Source organism: Trichoderma asperellum, chromosome 3 (assembly GCF_020647865.1).
Source record: "Trichoderma asperellum chromosome 3, complete sequence".
Classification (NCBI taxonomy): Eukaryota; Fungi; Ascomycota; class Sordariomycetes; order Hypocreales; family Hypocreaceae; genus Trichoderma; species Trichoderma asperellum.
Genome location: NC_089417.1, coordinates 4,230,939 through 4,246,560, shown reverse-complemented (window position 1 = coordinate 4,246,560; position 15,622 = coordinate 4,230,939). Strand labels below are relative to the sequence as shown.

Genomic DNA, 15,622 nt, shown 5'->3' with positions numbered 1-15,622 from the left:
AAATGTCACTGGCCGTGGCCTTGCCCTTTGGCATCCGTGGCTCGGGGCAGTCCACGTTTCGCTCGCGTTGATCGATCTCTCCACGCCGAGTGCCCTAGCTTCTTATCCCGTACCGGCTTGCTGCAGTGATGTACACTATGGTGGACTCCTCATAATATGGGTCGGATTGTGGCGAGCCTTCAGCCTTCGGTCTGGGGAGAGCGCCAAGCATCAACATCTGCCAGGGCTAGCGCGTGTAAGAAGCTGACGAATTGGTAGGCGGGCATTGCTAGAGCAGGGACGTCGCAGCTGTCATCACACAGGAGAGGCAGCAGGCGGCAGACTGATTATGGCAGGATGCACGAGGAGACTGCGTCCTCAGCTTACTCTGCGGGGGGTTCGTCCTGTGTGGCCCCCCGTTGACGCACGGCCTGGTGCATAAATACGCGATACAGAGATGTTTAGGCACGCACTCTGGGCTTGTAAGCAGAAACGCTCGGCGTGGGTAGGGATGATTGCCGAACGAGATGCTGCCGAGCCCAAACGCTCTTGAATGCCATTGGAATCTGTCTGTCCTTGACTCCGTGACCAGATAGCTGCCCACCATCTTCCTCTGTTCTTTCAGCCCTTTTCCCTTTTGACTCTTTAGCTTCTGGCTGCAGATGCTAGCAATGGGCCGGATTCCGCATTAGTACGAGGATAATATGGGGGCAGACGACAAAGAATCAGACCATTGATATCGTGGTCCTTGCTCATACATCTCGTAGCGGCCATGCTGGGATCTCAGGGCTTGGAGCATGGCCAAGTATGGCGGACAAAGGATGGCTAGCGCTCTGGTTGACTAGGACCTAAGAGTAGAATAGTCGACGCTCAGCGGACAGCCGAGCCTGTGAAACTGCGGTGCCGACCGCTAGCCCAGCCGGCGCTGCAGATCGATAGCTTCTCAGAGGCTCGCTGGCGATGCTGGGGATATCCTGCTGCCATGCTCCTAGAGCGCGTCGCTTCCGCAGCCGCAGCGCGCTACGGATGCAGCATCGCTGCGCCGATATCGACGCTTGTGACGGGCCCAGGCAAGGGAGAGGCGCTGGTTGATGGCCAGAGGCATCGGGTCGCCCCGGATGAGGGAGAAGGACGAGATGGCTCGCCAAGTTTGCAGAATTCCAACCAGCTTTGCGAGGGCTGGGATGCGGCCCCCGCAAGGTTGGCACATGTCGTGCTCGTGTGATGGCGGCCTTGCTGGATCTATGGCATCAGATGCTTCCGACTGGCTCGGCTGCGTCAGGCCATGGAAGCCACTGGCGCCGATAGCTGGGCGTGCCGGTTGATGGCGGTTGGCTAATACTGGTATGGCTAGGGAGTTGGAGAGTTGCGAGTTGAAGGCCAACCCCCAGCGAGGAAAAAGAAGGAAATGCTGCCCAACAGATGTGGCTGGATAGGGTTGTTTCGATCTGGATTTGCCGTACGCACCCGTTGGGCCAGCACTAATGAAAGGGTATTGATCCTATCAGCAGTATTACTGCATGTTAGCACCTCTGCTCGGTTTATTTCCGCTCATACCTGGTGCCTGCGCAGCCTAGCAGAGCCTTGTGTTTTAACCAAGTCACGGATGTCTTCGTGGACCCTACAAAGCAAATTGGCTTGGAAATTGAATCATTTCACGGCGTCCAAGGCAGGTACTGCGAAGCCCAGCGTCTCATGGCAGCGGCGGTACTGCTCTCTACCTCGAGGGTACCTCTTGGGTAGCACCGTTTGGAGCTACTACTGGGCCCGTGCTTGGGTGCTACAATGCAGTACATGCTTCGTCTTCGGCTCGGACTTTTATCTCGATGCATCTGCAGCCTGTTAAAATACATACATATAGTGAATTGAATATCTAGGTAGGTAGGTAGATAGGTACTCCATATCATGATCATGACACGCAGGCCCTGTATTACAATGCCAAAAAGCATTTCGCAAGGGTATACAGGTGGCATATGCGGCCGACAGGTTGCTCGTATATGTGCTCGCTCGTGCTGCTTGAGACATGCCGATGATTCCCTTGCTGCAGCGCTCTGACATAATCTGGCCGCTAATTTTCTGCGGTGCAGGCCTAGTTGCGAAGTATCTCTTAGGTACCCGTCGCTATCATCCAGGGTCTGGGTTATACTTGTGCGCGGCGCCCACAGACAGCAGCGAGACAAGCACATCCGCCCCAGACGCTTTGGCCGCAGGGTTGTCGGGGCCGCAAGCTCCAAGCTCAACCCATGCCTTGCTGGCTGTGAAAGCCCTGCGCTGCTCGGCGGACGCAGGCTGCAGACAGGCCCTGTAGGGGAGAAGAGAAAAATAGGGGATCATTGGACAGAGCAGATGCCTGTGCTGCTGCGTGTCGTCGGCCCTGTACGAGCATGCTACAGTACTTGTATGTCTGTATGTACCTGTACGAGTGCCTGTGCGAGCGAAGCCGCTGCGTGGGTTGGCTGGGTTGTGCCGCCCAGAAGGGCTTAGCTGGCCTGGGGCAGGGCCTGGGGGCGCGCAGCTCTGGTGTTCCGGCTGCCACTAACTGGCAGCTAAGGCGCTGCTATTCAGCGCAGACGGTGCTGCTAGGACCAGCTTGGCACTGCTAATTGTGCTGCGGCATTCTTCTGCCTGGTCTCGCTGAAGCGTCAACCCAATGCGTGCTCCCCCTTCAAGAATACTGCAGTACCTGTACTTGGTGGCCGGCAGGCTGTTGCTCCTCGCCTCACTTCACGCTACACGCAAGCACCTCCCACTAGGCTCAAACGTCCTAGACCTCGATGCTCTCCGCACCAGAGAAACTTTGTGCGCTCTACCTACAGGTACACCCAAGGCACGATGCGCAGCGAGTACTGCTACATCAACAAGTATAGTACATGCCCACGCCGGCCGGCGCTTCACGCTCTCCAACCATTGCTGCTCTGTGCAAAGTACATGCCCCGAACGTGCATGCGTACAGGCTGCATGCTGCATATGGCATTGCCTCCATGCCGTTACTAGGCCTGCTAGCCTGTCTGTGCCTCCATTTTCCCTGCGAACGGCCGCGTCCCTCTTTAAACCGCTCTCCCGTAACCGCCTCCAGAGCCCCCTATCAGCAAGCCTCTTCTTATCCCAAATCCAAAGCCGGACCCGCCCAAAATCCACACCTGCTTCTCCACCAAAGTCCACTCGACCAGCTCCAAGGTCGCTCAGAGCATCTTCGTCTTTTTGGCCGTGCTAGAACTGACACAAACATCCCTCCCCAAACTACTCCCTCTGATCCCAATTGCTTTGCACCGCTCGCACCGCATCTCCTCAACCATTGCACCGTCGCCGTGCTGCGCCCAGACTCTTGCGTTCGGCCCTCGAGTTGCTGCTTCGTCCTTTTCACTGCTTTTGCTGCTCATCTCCGTCCCCCTCCTCCTTTCGCAGCGCCGCTAGCGGGCCCTTTTGGAATCGCCGGCGAAAACCCTAGGATTGCTTGTCTTAGCTCGGCCGCTCGACCACTTAACTTGCGCCCATCATGGCGGGCAGAATGGTACTGTACAAACTGGTGGTGCTGGGAGATGGTGGTGTTGGCAAGACGGCCTTGACCATCCAGCTTTGTCTGCAGCATTTCGTCGAGACGGTAAGCATGAAATACCTAGCCCTTTTTCCTCACTGCAGCGAGCAGTAAAAGTCATGGAAGAAGCAGCGTCCCCAATTCCTCCCCCCTCTCCTGGCCCATTCGTTGGGCTGAGCGGTGGCGGGAATGGAAGAGGGGCAGAAACAATGGGGGAGTCGTCTACAGAGAGAGGCACGTTTTAGCTAACGGTTGATGCCAACAGTACGACCCGACAATTGAGGATTCGTACCGCAAACAGGTTGTCATTGATGGCCAGCCCTGCATGCTTGAGGTGCTCGATACGGCCGGCCAGGAAGAGTACACAGCGCTGCGAGATCAATGGATTCGCGATGGCGAAGGCTTTGTGCTGGTCTACAGCATCGCATCCCGCTCATCCTTTACTCGCATCAAGCGGTTTCACCACCAGATACAGCGCGTCAAGGAGTCGGTAGCTTCTTCACCGTCATACCCCGGCTCTCCTCTTTCTGCCACCAACTCGCAGCTGCCTGTACCCATCATGCTTGTCGGCAACAAGAGCGACAGAGTCACCGAGCGCGAGGTATCGACCCAAGAGGGACATGCTTTGGCTCGGGAGCTGGGCTGTGAGTTTGTTGAGGCCTCGGCTAAGAATTGCATCAACGTAGAAAAGGCTTTCTACGATGTCGTGAGGATTCTACGCCGACAACGCCAGCAGGCTTCACGACCCCCGGCGGGCTCAAGCGGCCGAACTCGAACAAGCAATGGCGATGTAGGCGGAGGAGGCCGAGATTCACACAAGTACGGGCGCGGCGGTGGCAAGAGCAAGTCCAAGTGCATTGTGTTATGAGCAGCTTCATTGGTATCATCTTCCAACTTCCGATACATCTTGAGGGCTGGGCCATGTTGGATAACGCGCGCTTGATTCTGCATGCTTTCGGTTTTTTTTGTGTTCTTTGATGCTTTTATCTACTTGTTGAACTTGACATCACCTCCACTAGGTGTCTCTCCTTCGATGGAATAGAATGGATCGGGGTTGACGCGAGGTTAACTCCGCAGCAGCAAGAGCTGGTGCTCTGTTTTTAACCCTTCCCCCCGCTGTTGCACGAGCTTTCAGTATTTTTATATGATTACGACGGCACTTTTGGAAAGAAAGAAAAAGAGAAAGAAAACGCATCTTTATTTTAAAACTTACGGCTCCTCGAATTGGCGCATGGCGTAAGACATGTGCACGCACAGACGCACACATACAAATCAAACTGGCGGCATCATCCTGCGGCGCTGGATTTCCAATACATTTATACCGTTACTGGACAAGCTGAACGCGGCTCTTTGATGAATTTTTTTTGGGAGCAATAAACTCATTTCTTTTTGTCCTCTGGCTTTACCTGACGATTTGACACGCACCGATCAACGCCAATTGCTGTCTCCAACGCCGGCGGCACCTCTTATCTCTCCCTGCATCATCACCAATTCCTACTCTATTTTGCGTTCGTTTCCCCACAGATCTGGAATGGATGGTCGTGTGGGTGTTCCAGGAGTCTTTGGTTGAGTCTGATTTCTTTTTTCCTTTCCTGCTCCGACAGTTTCCATCTCTGCTACTCCCTTTTCAAATTTTGGGTTACAAAAAGTACATCACCGTATACGTCTTGGGCACATGTCATGGGAGGGGTGTTGATAGCGATATCTTGTTGGATCTGTCATTTTTCTTATTTACTATGTTATTCCTGTTATTATCCCATATTGTGTTGATTCTCTTTGCTTTTTTTTTTCTCCCTTTTATTATCCTTATATCTGGTTTCTAGACGAAATTGTACGGAAGAAGGGAATGCTGGATGCTAGAAGCTACAATTCCTTTTTTTTTCTTCAGTCAGAAGTTCGAATTTTCCTATTTCTCTCTCTCCTTTTTCGATTTTCTTTTGTAAACAAGAGCGAGATTTGGGATAGGCCTACGCCACTTTGGCCCAAGAGGGGAAAAGCAAGAAGAAAAAGTCCAAACTGCATTGATGTTATTTTTTGAAGACGCGGCGGAACTCACTGGGACAATTGGCGGGCTGTTGCAAGGCTGTATTTGCGCTTTGCCCTCGGGCTACATCCTACCTAGCAGCACCTACAATTGACATAACCGGATGTCACTCGTCATATTCTCATAGCTGATCTCTCTACCTATCTGTGCATGTGAAGTATTCGAAACCCGTAATAACCCGCAATGATGTAACCATGCGGTGTATATCGCTACCTGTGCGTGCCATTCTGACACTTGATAAGTCTCCCCCACTGCTCCCCAGGAAAAGGATAGGTTCACCTAGTTACGGTGCCGGGCGTTTGAGCTTCTAATGTGTCACAACTATGGACTGGCGAACTAAGTAGGGCGAAAACTGGAGCACCAATTAGCGTTTTGATCTACAGCAAAGACCGTCGACAAGGCCAATGTGACCACAAGGTGGCGTTTAGGGAGAGAGACGATCACTGGAGTAGGGATGTGCACGGCAGAGGGTTCCGACGGGAATTTATTTGTGGAGAGAGTGACTGGCATTGCTTATTTTCACGGGCAATTTTGTTGATTCAAGGTTGTTTTATGCAGATGTAGGTACATGCCAGGCAGCTACATACAAACATGCCGTCGTATAGCTTTAGCTGACTATCGAGCTACCTAGCACATGTGGAAGTGCTGCCATTGGCCAATAGAGTTTGCGGATCAAAACTCATGATGGCTTGATAAATACGAAAAGACGGGGCACGGCAACAATACTATTTTGAATCCTAGTTTCTCACGACGGCTCATTTTGTCTTTCCCCAAGGAGAGAGAGAGAAGAAGAAAAAACATAGCCTCGCTTTCTATAAACGGTCGTGGTTCGATCCGCGTGGCTCGGCCACTCCGCCATCAACAACGGCCCTACAACTAGCCATCACTAGAGAGCGACTAAGCTTCTTGGACGCGGGATAACAAGACGACAGGTGGTGTGTGTGGAACTACTACTGATTTTCTCTTCCTTGACCAATTGCAGATAACAAATGTCATTCGGTTACTGCTATTCTCATATACCCTCTTGTTCTTCTCCTTCTTCCAGTGGCTGTAGTGTGGTTTGTGGTGGTGTATCATTACGCGGAATGGCACTTTTTTTGGTTCTAGTGTTCTTTGTTATTGAGCAATCTCCACTCTTTGTATGCGTTCCTGATTGATGGAACATTTCTCTTTTTTTGGACAACTAGAATACACACATTTCATTTTTTTCAAGATGTAGAAATTCATATTCTTTTTTTGCTGGTAAAAAAAATCCCCCAAAAAAGCTAAATTGACAATTACCACGCCAACCCGGCAACGTCAACCGAGTTTAGCTGAAGCAACTAAAATCCCTCCCGTGCAGAGTGATAACAAAAGTTCCAGTCTCAACCAACAACAAAAAACTAATTGCTGACCTATAAGACAAAGGCTGGATGTGGGCAGATAAAAAACAACAAAAAAAAGAGACGTACCTCTTTTTTTTTTTTTTGTTTGTTCTAGGCAAAACGTCAAAAACTAATTTTTACTTGCCCACCCCGCTCTCTTGCACAAAACTCACACGCCATCTAACGGTTTCTGAAGCCACTTTGAAGCATGTCGGCGTCTTTCGAGACATGGCATCTTATTCTTACGTTTTTGAAACGCTAAAGAGTTATAGACTGCTTGAGGGCGATTTAGCTGCCCATCTATGTATGCCATGATCTAAACCCCGCAAGGGGCGTTGAATAGTCTTGACGCGCAGCGTGGTGGCGTCCTATAAGTCGTCTTAACGCAAGGGGCCAGACAGATTCAGAGACTTGAGCAGCCTATCGGCCATAGTCGGCTTACCAACTACCTAGTTTTGACGTGCAACGCCTCTTTTGTCTATAATCAACCTCTCCGCACTTTGCTTTTAGATTGAAGTCGGGCAAGTCCGAGGATTATTGCTCCGGAGTTGTCCCTGCTACTTTACAATCGGCATCTTGGCTTACAACGAGCTCCAGCACTAACTCACAAGTCTAAATGCTAAGTTCATCTACGAGAAACCAAGCTTGGCATATTGAATTTGAACACACATACACACACACGTACTCTCTCTCTCCCACTCTCTCTCTCTCTCACACATACACACATATAGAGCACAATTGCCAAGCAAGTCATGTTTTCTATTCAAAATAGTAATAAATAAAATCGAGCACACAAAAAGATGTCACCATTTGTTGCTTCAAAATCCATGCCGCCATCTGTCATATCAATCCCTGCGACATTTTGTCCCCATATAAAAAAAGACGCCATAAACCCGTAACTAAGATATTCTCTCGTCGCTGAAGAAAGCAGGGGTCTCCAAAAAAGTATAACACGAAAAGTATAGAAAAAGAAAAAATAAAGAGGGAGACAAAGAAAAACCCCCCCTCACCACGCTCGTCATTGACTCGTGTGAATCAACATATATAAAAGGCCCTCAGGTTGGATTTAATTAATCCTTAGCTTCATGCTCATCACCAAAAGGGCTGGTGTCACGCTTCTGAGAGCCTGTGTGCTCACCCTCTTTGGTGGCCGCCCTTTCTCTGCTGGGCGAAGAGGGGGCTTCAACGGAGATCTTGGGGCTGGAATCACCCTCTGGAGGATCAGAGAACGGACCCTGGTCTTCCTTTGATGAATCTCCTTGGCTCGTAGGTGGAGTCACGCTGTCTGTTGTTGTCTCTGGTGACTTGTTGCCGAGTGTTGTGGAGGATGTGTTAGCCTCAGGCTTGGAGGCAATCTCCACCATTCTCAGTCCAGAGCCTCCCACTTTGACAACCTGTGCGCGAGCTTGGGTAACGGTGTTGGCACTGTTAAGGAAAGTAGATCCAACGCTAAAGTTGCTTGCCGCACTCGTAGGTCGTAGGTGCTTGGAAGCATTGAACTTGTCGAAGTCGATGTTGGGAATAGGAGGAGTGTTGGGGGCGCTTGAACCAGACTTGACGCTCACCATTGTCGGCTTGGCACGCATACCGGTCTGGGCAGGAGTCAGGACTTGCTGCTTGCCACCACCAAAGATGGTAGATGCAACGCTAGAGCGAGGAGGAGCAAATGAAGTTCGGTCCGAAAAGGCAGAGATACCGGAGTATGTCGAGTCTCGCAAGTTGCCGGGAACAAAGAAGTGAGGATCAGCCTCAGAATCGCGGTATCCTTCGGTATGATGCATGGGAATCGGCGGAACAGGGGGGACCAGAACATTGGGCGACGTAGGAGTGGCTCGGTTGGTGACGCCGGGAATGTAGGCGATTTGGATAATGTTGGAAGCGCGGGTGAGAACGGTCGAGGCAATGGAATGGACAGTATGTGTCGATCCGCGGCGCGTAACTCGGTTGCCATTCTTTTCGCTGCCTTCAGGAGCGCCCTCTTCGGCGCCATAGACCGCTTGGGTGTTTTGTCTCTTGGGCTTGATTAGGAATCTCCACACAAGGTAAGTGATGATGGCAATGGCAGCAAGACCACCGATGACACCACCAGCGATAGGGCCTGCGCTTGGGCCGCCGCTGCCGCCACCTTTTCCGCTGCTGGTCGAGGGCGTATCATTCGGCGCGCAGAAGGACGTAGGACATTGCGTGCAATCGAGCGGAACTGTAAACTGACAGCTCTCATTGGAAGCGCAAGAAGGGCATTGAAGCTTGGACGTGTCATCGCACTTAACGCAGTCGCCTGATCTTGGGACCAGTTTCATCACTGGGATAGACATTAGTAGCCGTAATAGGAGAGCAGCATGCGTCCATGCCTCTGAGATCCCTCACCTTCATGCAGTTCCGAAATGTCCCTCGCAACGAGATACGAGGTCGCGTCCATCTTGGGCGATTCCTTTGTGGCAATACGCAAAATAGTAGCGCTCGGTGATTCACAGTGACAAGATAGGGTCGTTCAGATCGGATTCGTTAACGATAGGGCGTCGAGCAAATGCAGCAGACAATACTGGTCGACAGGAAGCTCTTGGATGTCCGGACTTTTTAATATTTTGATATTTTTTTTCTTTTCTTTTCTTTTCTTTTCTTTTCTCCTTCGTGATAATATTCGAGTAGCTGTCTTCGGCCAAAGGAAACGAGCACTTTGTCTCGTAGCGTAGGTAGAAGTTGAAAGACCGCGGGAAATTGGAAGAAAGGAGTGGACTGAGTCTAGCTCAAACAAACGAATCCAAAAAATTAAAGAACAAAAAGGTATTTAAAAAAAAAAAAGCGAGCGTGAGTGGTAAACAATAAGATGCTGGATCAAGACGAATAGAACGACATAATCGGCCTTGGCGACAGTCGAGGATGAAGAAAACGAACGGAAGAGAAGACTTGCAGCTGCTTTCCGGGTTCGTTGCACGCTCGGTGTTTTCTGTGCTGATTGTCGTTCGACAAGGCGAGAAAAGAGGGCGCAGTGGAGGATTGGGCGAGAAGCGAAAGAAGGACCTGCGCTGGCTGGGGCGGACGGCAGAGCGACACGCTGCACCACGAGCTTCTACAGGGCCCTGCCCGCCAAGCTTGCCCTTCTGAATGCTGCTGCAAAGCAAAGAACGCAGAAAGATGGGCCCCCCGGTTTGGCCATGGGGGGGCGTTTCTGGCGCCAGGGGCAGCGTCAGGGAGCTAGAGCCGCTTGGGGCCTAGCCGCCTGCGTTTCGCAGCGCCCGCGCACAGTGCATCTTGTGCCGGCGGGCCCTCTAACAGCCTCTTGTTTTGGGCTGTTTTGGACCGGTGCCAGGGGCTGTGGGAGGCGCTGGAGCGGCGCTGAGTGGCCGCGGGAGCTGCGCGCGGTGGGGCGCCGCACCGCTGGGAGGGACCGTCCGGGCACTGTGGGATCGCACCGTGGCCTCCGCTCCCCCATTGCAGCGCCACTATTGTTTACCACCTGCTAGTAGCTGTTAGCCCGAGTCGCACTGCGACGAGCACTATCTTGACTCTGTACTAGCACTCGGTCCATTCCACAACGAGGGTGGACCTTGCCTGCTTGTTTTCCGTCCGCTAATGCCTGGCCGCTGCGACGTTGTGGATTTTTGGCTTGCATACATTTCGCTGCAATAAGATTCGCGACAATGCGCTGGCTGGGCGTGCTAACGAGTTTTCTCTAATTGCATGTACTGTACACCCAGAGGCTCGCCGCCATGATTTGACACTCGATCCGCTACTGCCGTGCTGTGTCTCTACTGTACGGAGCCCGTAGTGGGTGTCCAGGGTGAAGAGAGTACGTATACGCAAGTGGCATGTACTCCGTATTTGATTCATTTTTCTGCTCCGTCGACACGTAATGCGGTCAATTCGCTGCTTGTTGCCGCCGGCTATCCCTCCAAACGAGCCTTGCAGCTGGGAACCTGGGCCTCAGGTAAAATAACAGAGGCAGAAATACTGTAGGCAAAAAAAAGACGAAGAGATCTCGCGTGTCAGTGGATGAACCGCCCGGTGCAACCTGCGACTCCGCTACCTGCAGCGCCTCGCAGCCCCCGTGGGACGAAAGACGTTTTCCACTGATTCAGCCCAGCCGCCCTCGGATCCAATGACTTCTCGTCTATTGGCCTGCTTGCGCGAGATTTCTCGATGCGAACGCTGCAGTGGCACAGTACGGGATAAGAAAGAGACAATCGCTATAGGGCAAGCAGCAGGCATCTTCCTAGTGAAAGGATCCACCAGGAAAGAGAAATCAGGAAGAGAAAAAGAAGCTGTTTTCTTGGCTTTTTTTTTTTCTTCTTCCCTCCGTCAATCCCTTGCTTACTTTGGCTCCAAGCTAAGATGCCACACTTACAGCAAGTTTTGTTCCCCGTAAATTAACAATTTGCCGATGCCAGCAAATCACGCTCGCTCCCCGCCATGGTTGAGCATGACAACTCGTAAAATGAACGGTCCTCGAGCAAGGGTGGTGTGGCCTAGAGACGCGCACGTTTCGCACGTGCAAGTAGTATTACTCGTGGACTTATCGTCGCCTACCTACCAGGTAAGGTATAGAGTATTCATTCCATATACAGAGTACGGAATACGAAGTATATATGCACTAAGGCCAAGCATGATTGGATTGTTATCTTCGCCCTGCAAATTCGCGTCCAGAGTCAATCTCACCGCAAATCTTAGTAGTTAGCAGTCTCATGTTATACATCAGTACATAGTAGGTAAGCCCTGCAGATAGACACGAATTACGTGGGCCGGCAGTACGAAGAATTGCAACTCTAAAATATGACCAGATGGAATCGTGCAGATCCTTCGTTCTGGAACATGGGCAATGTCCTGATTGCAGCGGAGAATGCGCGCTTTTGGAACAAGCTTGTTACAGATATACCATATTAGGCACTCTTGGGCGTAATCGTCGTAGTTGTTTATCCGATCTGAAGCGTTTGCATAATGCTCACCGGCTCTTGCTATACTCGTAGGTACGAAGACTGGTCTCTGTGAAGTTTAATTGGATTAGTAGCACCTATCTTATCAAGTGGCATTCTGACGCGAGGAAGCCTTTTCCTTCCACCGGCTACTCCTGAACTGGTTTTTCTTTACACGGGAGAAAATTGATCATGTCTTAAAATGTCTTGAAAAAAAAAAGAATCGTAATTATCATGACAAGAACACTGCCATCATTAAATCTTGACCTCTTCGCACGTTGGCTGGATATATCTAGAGTACAATCCCACAAAAATCTATAACTTCCCAATGGTAGCATAAATACTCAAACTCCACTGCCCATCCTATACCATCCTTTTCCATCACCGTCGGTCTTTTTTGTCTATTGATTTCAGAGCTTTACGCGTTTGATGCGTCGTTGTTGCTCTGAGAACTGGCACTCATGACAGGCTTGGTCACTGGAAGCGACATCTTGGCCTTCTCCGTCTGGCGAATCTTGCCCCAGGCATACACAAGACCACTGAAGAAACCAATGATAATGGCAGACACGCTGCCAAAAGTAACGGGGGCATCGAAGAAAATAAGTCCACTGACAGCGATAGGAAGCTTGTTCAGGGCTCCCACCATCGAATAAGTGGTAGAGGAAGTTACACGAATGCACCAGGCAGACGAGTATGAAATGAAGATGGCACACAGACCAGAGTAGATCATACCGATGATGAGACTGTTTCGAGTCTCCGCGGGGAAGTTTCGAGCCAGGTTATCAGCAGACCAGTCCTCGAGCAGAAGAGAGCCAACAATCAGGACCGGAATGGTCAAAAAGTTGTTGTAGAACATGGCTGTACGAGGATAGTCAGCATTTGTTATCATATCTCGGCGTATGTATCTAGGAAAAAGAAAACACTCACTGTCCCAGTCCTTGAAACCCATCTTCTTAATGACCTTGCGCATACCGAGAACAAAGGCAGCCTGGCAGAATACATTCAGGGCCATCCAGGTGTAGCCGACTTGCAGGGTGGCAAGGGATTGAGAGGCCTTTGATGAACGTCCAGCAGCATCGGCATCAGCCCAGGCGGCAACGATGGAACTGAAAACAATCAAGCCAAAGGAGAGGAGAATAGTTGGGCTGACGCTTCCACCAAACCAGAGCACCTCTCCGTAGGCGATAACAATAATGGTCAAGTTCTTGAAGATGGTGTACACAGGCACAGAGAGGTACTGAAGAGCCTTGGCGCCAGTATAAATCATACCAACCAACAGAACAGAAATTGGGAACCCTGTACAAAATTAGCAACTCTGTAAATCAACATATCAAACAACAAGAGCTGACATTTTTTGCCCTTCTCAACGTCAAATGCAGAAAGGTTGGTAATAAGACCGGCCTGCTTGCAAGCCTGAATAGCAACACAACACACAATGGACTATTTGATAGTTAGCAAATGGTCATTTTTCGAAGGAAAAGAAATGCCAAAAACAAAAAGGGGATTAGGGGATGGCAGGGGGGATTATTTACCTGAATAGCAAGATATAAAAAGTTCATGTTCCATGAGGAGCCCGACACAACATATTTATTGACGACAGTCATACTGATGGAAGCCAAGCAGTAACCCAGCACAGATGCCCCCGGGCTGTTGTCGATCTTGGACAAGCTAAAGCCAGTTGGTGCAGCCATTCGAGGCGAGGGCGAGCGAGAGTAGGCCGTCTCGACCTTGCTGCCGTCGCCCATCTCGGCGTCCCGGTGGCTATAATCGTCGTTCTTTTTGTCTGACATTGTGAGGACCAACGCTACAGACGCTCAGACAGCCAGGCGATGAGGAATGATACAGGGAACGGTAATGAGAGTGAGGGTGAGGGTGAAGACGAGAGTGAAACGAGAGGCTGGCTTGACAGAGTCGCTAAGGGTGGGTTCCACGCGAAATTCTCTGGGGGCGGAGATGGCGCGATCTGCGTCGGAAGGGAGAAAAGGAAGATGGGTCAAACGAGAGGCTTCTTCTAGAATAAGAGAAGAAATGAAGACTATGCAAGAAGCGCGCGGGCGTGAGGTTGTTGTGAAGACCGCTCTTTGCCAGGCACAGACACGTACTCCCTAATACTCCTAACTCCGTACATGCAATTCAGGAGAACAAATCTTGTCTGCGGTTGGCAAATTTCATCTCGATCCCTTAGTGGGGCAAACCCGGCCAAAAGGGGTTTAGCGACACAGACGCACCGCCTCCCACTCTGGCGTCCAGAGATTCTCCGTACGAGAAACTGAGGACTTTTTCGCAAGGTGGCGATTGGACGTTCGGAGTGCGTGATACGCAACGCCAGGCATGGGGCTGGCCGATAGGCGCAAGACATTATCCTCAGATAGCGAGGGTGACGATGCAGAATCGCATCTGGCACGGACAGGGCATCCACCTGTGGCCCGGCTGGGCCTCTGAATAGGCCAGTGCTAGTAGGTAGTATTCTGCGAATGGCCTATTCGCGCATCACGGGTATTGACTGTGATATCGCGTCTCTATTGTACAGTACCTACATACATAGGTTCGTATGTGCGTAGGGTGCTGGTGGATTGGAGCGTCCACAGAATTATCAGTGGGGCCGGCGCAAATTGAATCTACCTAATCGCCCAGACTGGCAGATTAATATTAGCTGGCATGTGGCTCCTAGGTTGCGGGAGGCGGAAAATGCCTTATTGCAGGTTCCTGGGAGAGGTGCCGGGCATCGACGCCTTTGAGATCCGGCATCAACGCAGGGCACCGCACCGAAGCCATTGTCTGCCACATCACCAGTGGATGATTACTCATAAAACGACGGGCTTTGCCGTGCTACCTACTGTACAATGATGCGGAGTCTGGCTCCATCTCCAGTAGATCAAAGGATATTTTAGAAGACGGGCACGCAAACTTTACAAAGCATGTGCCTACAGCAAAGCCTCAGCAGGCCTGTGCTTAGCCATGAGCTAGCGTCTTCGGCGCCCAGGCATCTCGCACTGTAAGCGCGGTATAAAAATAAGATCAGCAGAAAGCCTTGCCATTAACGCGTAGAACGCAAGTCTAACAGAAACGGACTGTGGCTGCACCGCCTCCACAGTGCTGCGGACGCACAGATCTCATTGGCCTCAGCCTAGGTTGGCTTGTGCTATTTTTGGTAGCGATCAGGACGGCCTTGTCGTGATGAGATGAGAAGAGCCCTACGGGCTGGCTAGCGGATCGCTGTGCTCCCGAGCACGCGAATGAGGGAGCATGGAGCATGAAGCATGGGGCACGGATGAGGAATATCGGTTACGGAGGGAGTGATATTGAGATGGAATCAATGCAATATAGAAGCCGGAATGATGCTAATATACGCAAAATATAGCTTCTTCAACTGCTGTGGCTGCAATAAGGAGCGCACGCTTATTAGTGAGCCCAGCCGAGAGTGTACAGTGCCAGCCACTGTACGTCGCTCTCCAGCAGACAGTGGGACGCAGTCAGCCGCGCTCCAGGGATTGGATGTCAGCATCTGGTGCTATTGCAGGGCCGGGCTTTCAAAAGCGGATACCGCCTTGTTTTTTGCCCACAGCCATACGAGATTTTGACACTTTTGCGGCTCATGCGAGCATAGGGGAGCTCTTTCAGCATCTGGGCAGCCTCGACAGCTGGAAATTTCCGGCGGCTTTGTGGCGAGAGCCATGAGTTGGAATGTGGGTGTCCAGCAACAAGGAAATCTTGTTTCTGGAGGTGCAGGCAAATGCAACGCGAGAAGCTGCTGGACCCTCCTGCATAAAAGGGAGGGGCAACGTGATGA

At 51.2% G+C, this 15,622-nt stretch overlaps 5 protein-coding genes across 5 annotated transcripts; 3 read left to right on the top strand and 2 right to left on the bottom strand.

Annotated features, from left to right (window-relative positions):
- Positions 1-798: 798 nt before the first annotated feature.
- Positions 799-1,452, top strand: TrAFT101_005990 (uncharacterized protein). The gene has a single exon (XM_066127629.1). The coding sequence runs from the start codon at positions 962-964 to the stop codon at positions 1,202-1,204; it is 243 nt and encodes an 80-aa protein (XP_065983742.1). The 5' UTR covers positions 799-961; the 3' UTR covers positions 1,205-1,452.
- Positions 1,453-3,475: 2,023 nt separating this feature from the next.
- On the top strand, positions 3,476-4,382 carry RAS2 (Ras GTPase ras2; the record flags this gene model as incomplete). The annotated part of the gene is made up of 2 exons (XM_024903933.2): positions 3,476-3,580; positions 3,780-4,382. 2 exons carry the CDS (start codon positions 3,476-3,478, stop codon positions 4,380-4,382), a joined length of 708 nt encoding a protein of 235 aa, XP_024760506.1.
- Positions 4,383-7,601: 3,219 nt separating this feature from the next.
- TrAFT101_005988 (uncharacterized protein) lies at positions 7,602-10,013 on the bottom strand. The gene is made up of 2 exons (XM_024909848.2): positions 9,290-10,013; positions 7,602-9,224 (listed from the first exon to the last, which is right to left on the bottom strand). The coding sequence occupies exons 1-2, from the start codon at positions 9,339-9,341 to the stop codon at positions 7,993-7,995; spliced, it is 1,284 nt and encodes a 427-aa protein (XP_024760505.2). The 5' UTR covers positions 9,342-10,013; the 3' UTR covers positions 7,602-7,992.
- Positions 10,014-12,006: 1,993 nt separating this feature from the next.
- Positions 12,007-14,383, bottom strand: VRG4 (GDP-mannose transporter into the lumen of the Golgi). The gene is made up of 4 exons (XM_024900238.2): positions 13,365-14,383; positions 13,182-13,272; positions 12,760-13,128; positions 12,007-12,690 (listed from the first exon to the last, which is right to left on the bottom strand). Exons 1-4 carry the CDS (start codon positions 13,620-13,622, stop codon positions 12,251-12,253), a joined length of 1,158 nt encoding a protein of 385 aa, XP_024760504.2. The 5' UTR covers positions 13,623-14,383; the 3' UTR covers positions 12,007-12,250.
- Positions 14,384-14,723: 340 nt separating this feature from the next.
- Positions 14,724-15,266, top strand: TrAFT101_005986 (uncharacterized protein). The gene is made up of 2 exons (XM_066127628.1): positions 14,724-14,827; positions 14,889-15,266. The coding sequence occupies exons 1-2, from the start codon at positions 14,751-14,753 to the stop codon at positions 15,016-15,018; spliced, it is 207 nt and encodes a 68-aa protein (XP_065983741.1). The 5' UTR covers positions 14,724-14,750; the 3' UTR covers positions 15,019-15,266.
- The last annotated feature ends 356 nt before the right edge of the window (positions 15,267-15,622 follow it).

Excerpts from the sequence above, each read along its gene's own strand:
- TrAFT101_005990 (XM_066127629.1), top strand. The coding sequence starts at position 962 with ATGCTCCTAGAGCGCGTCGCTTCCGCAGCCGCAGCGCGCTACGGATGC.
- TrAFT101_005988 (XM_024909848.2), bottom strand. The coding sequence starts at position 9,341 with ATGGACGCGACCTCGTATCTCGTTGCGAGGGACATTTCGGAACTGCAT. Across the intron at positions 9,225-9,289 it reads CATTTCGGAACTGCATGAAG|TGATGAAACTGGTCCCAAGA; the intron begins GTGAGGGATCTC and ends TGTCTATCCCAG.
- VRG4 (XM_024900238.2), bottom strand. The coding sequence starts at position 13,622 with ATGTCAGACAAAAAGAACGACGATTATAGCCACCGGGACGCCGAGATG. Across the intron at positions 13,273-13,364 it reads TTTTATATCTTGCTATTCAG|TCCATTGTGTGTTGTGTTGC; the intron begins GTAAATAATCCC and ends ACTATCAAATAG. Across the intron at positions 12,691-12,759 it reads GGGTTTCAAGGACTGGGACA|CCATGTTCTACAACAACTTT; the intron begins GTGAGTGTTTTC and ends ATCCTCGTACAG.
- TrAFT101_005986 (XM_066127628.1), top strand. The coding sequence starts at position 14,751 with ATGTGCCTACAGCAAAGCCTCAGCAGGCCTGTGCTTAGCCATGAGCTA. Across the intron at positions 14,828-14,888 it reads GCGCCCAGGCATCTCGCACT|TCTAACAGAAACGGACTGTG; the intron begins GTAAGCGCGGTA and ends GTAGAACGCAAG.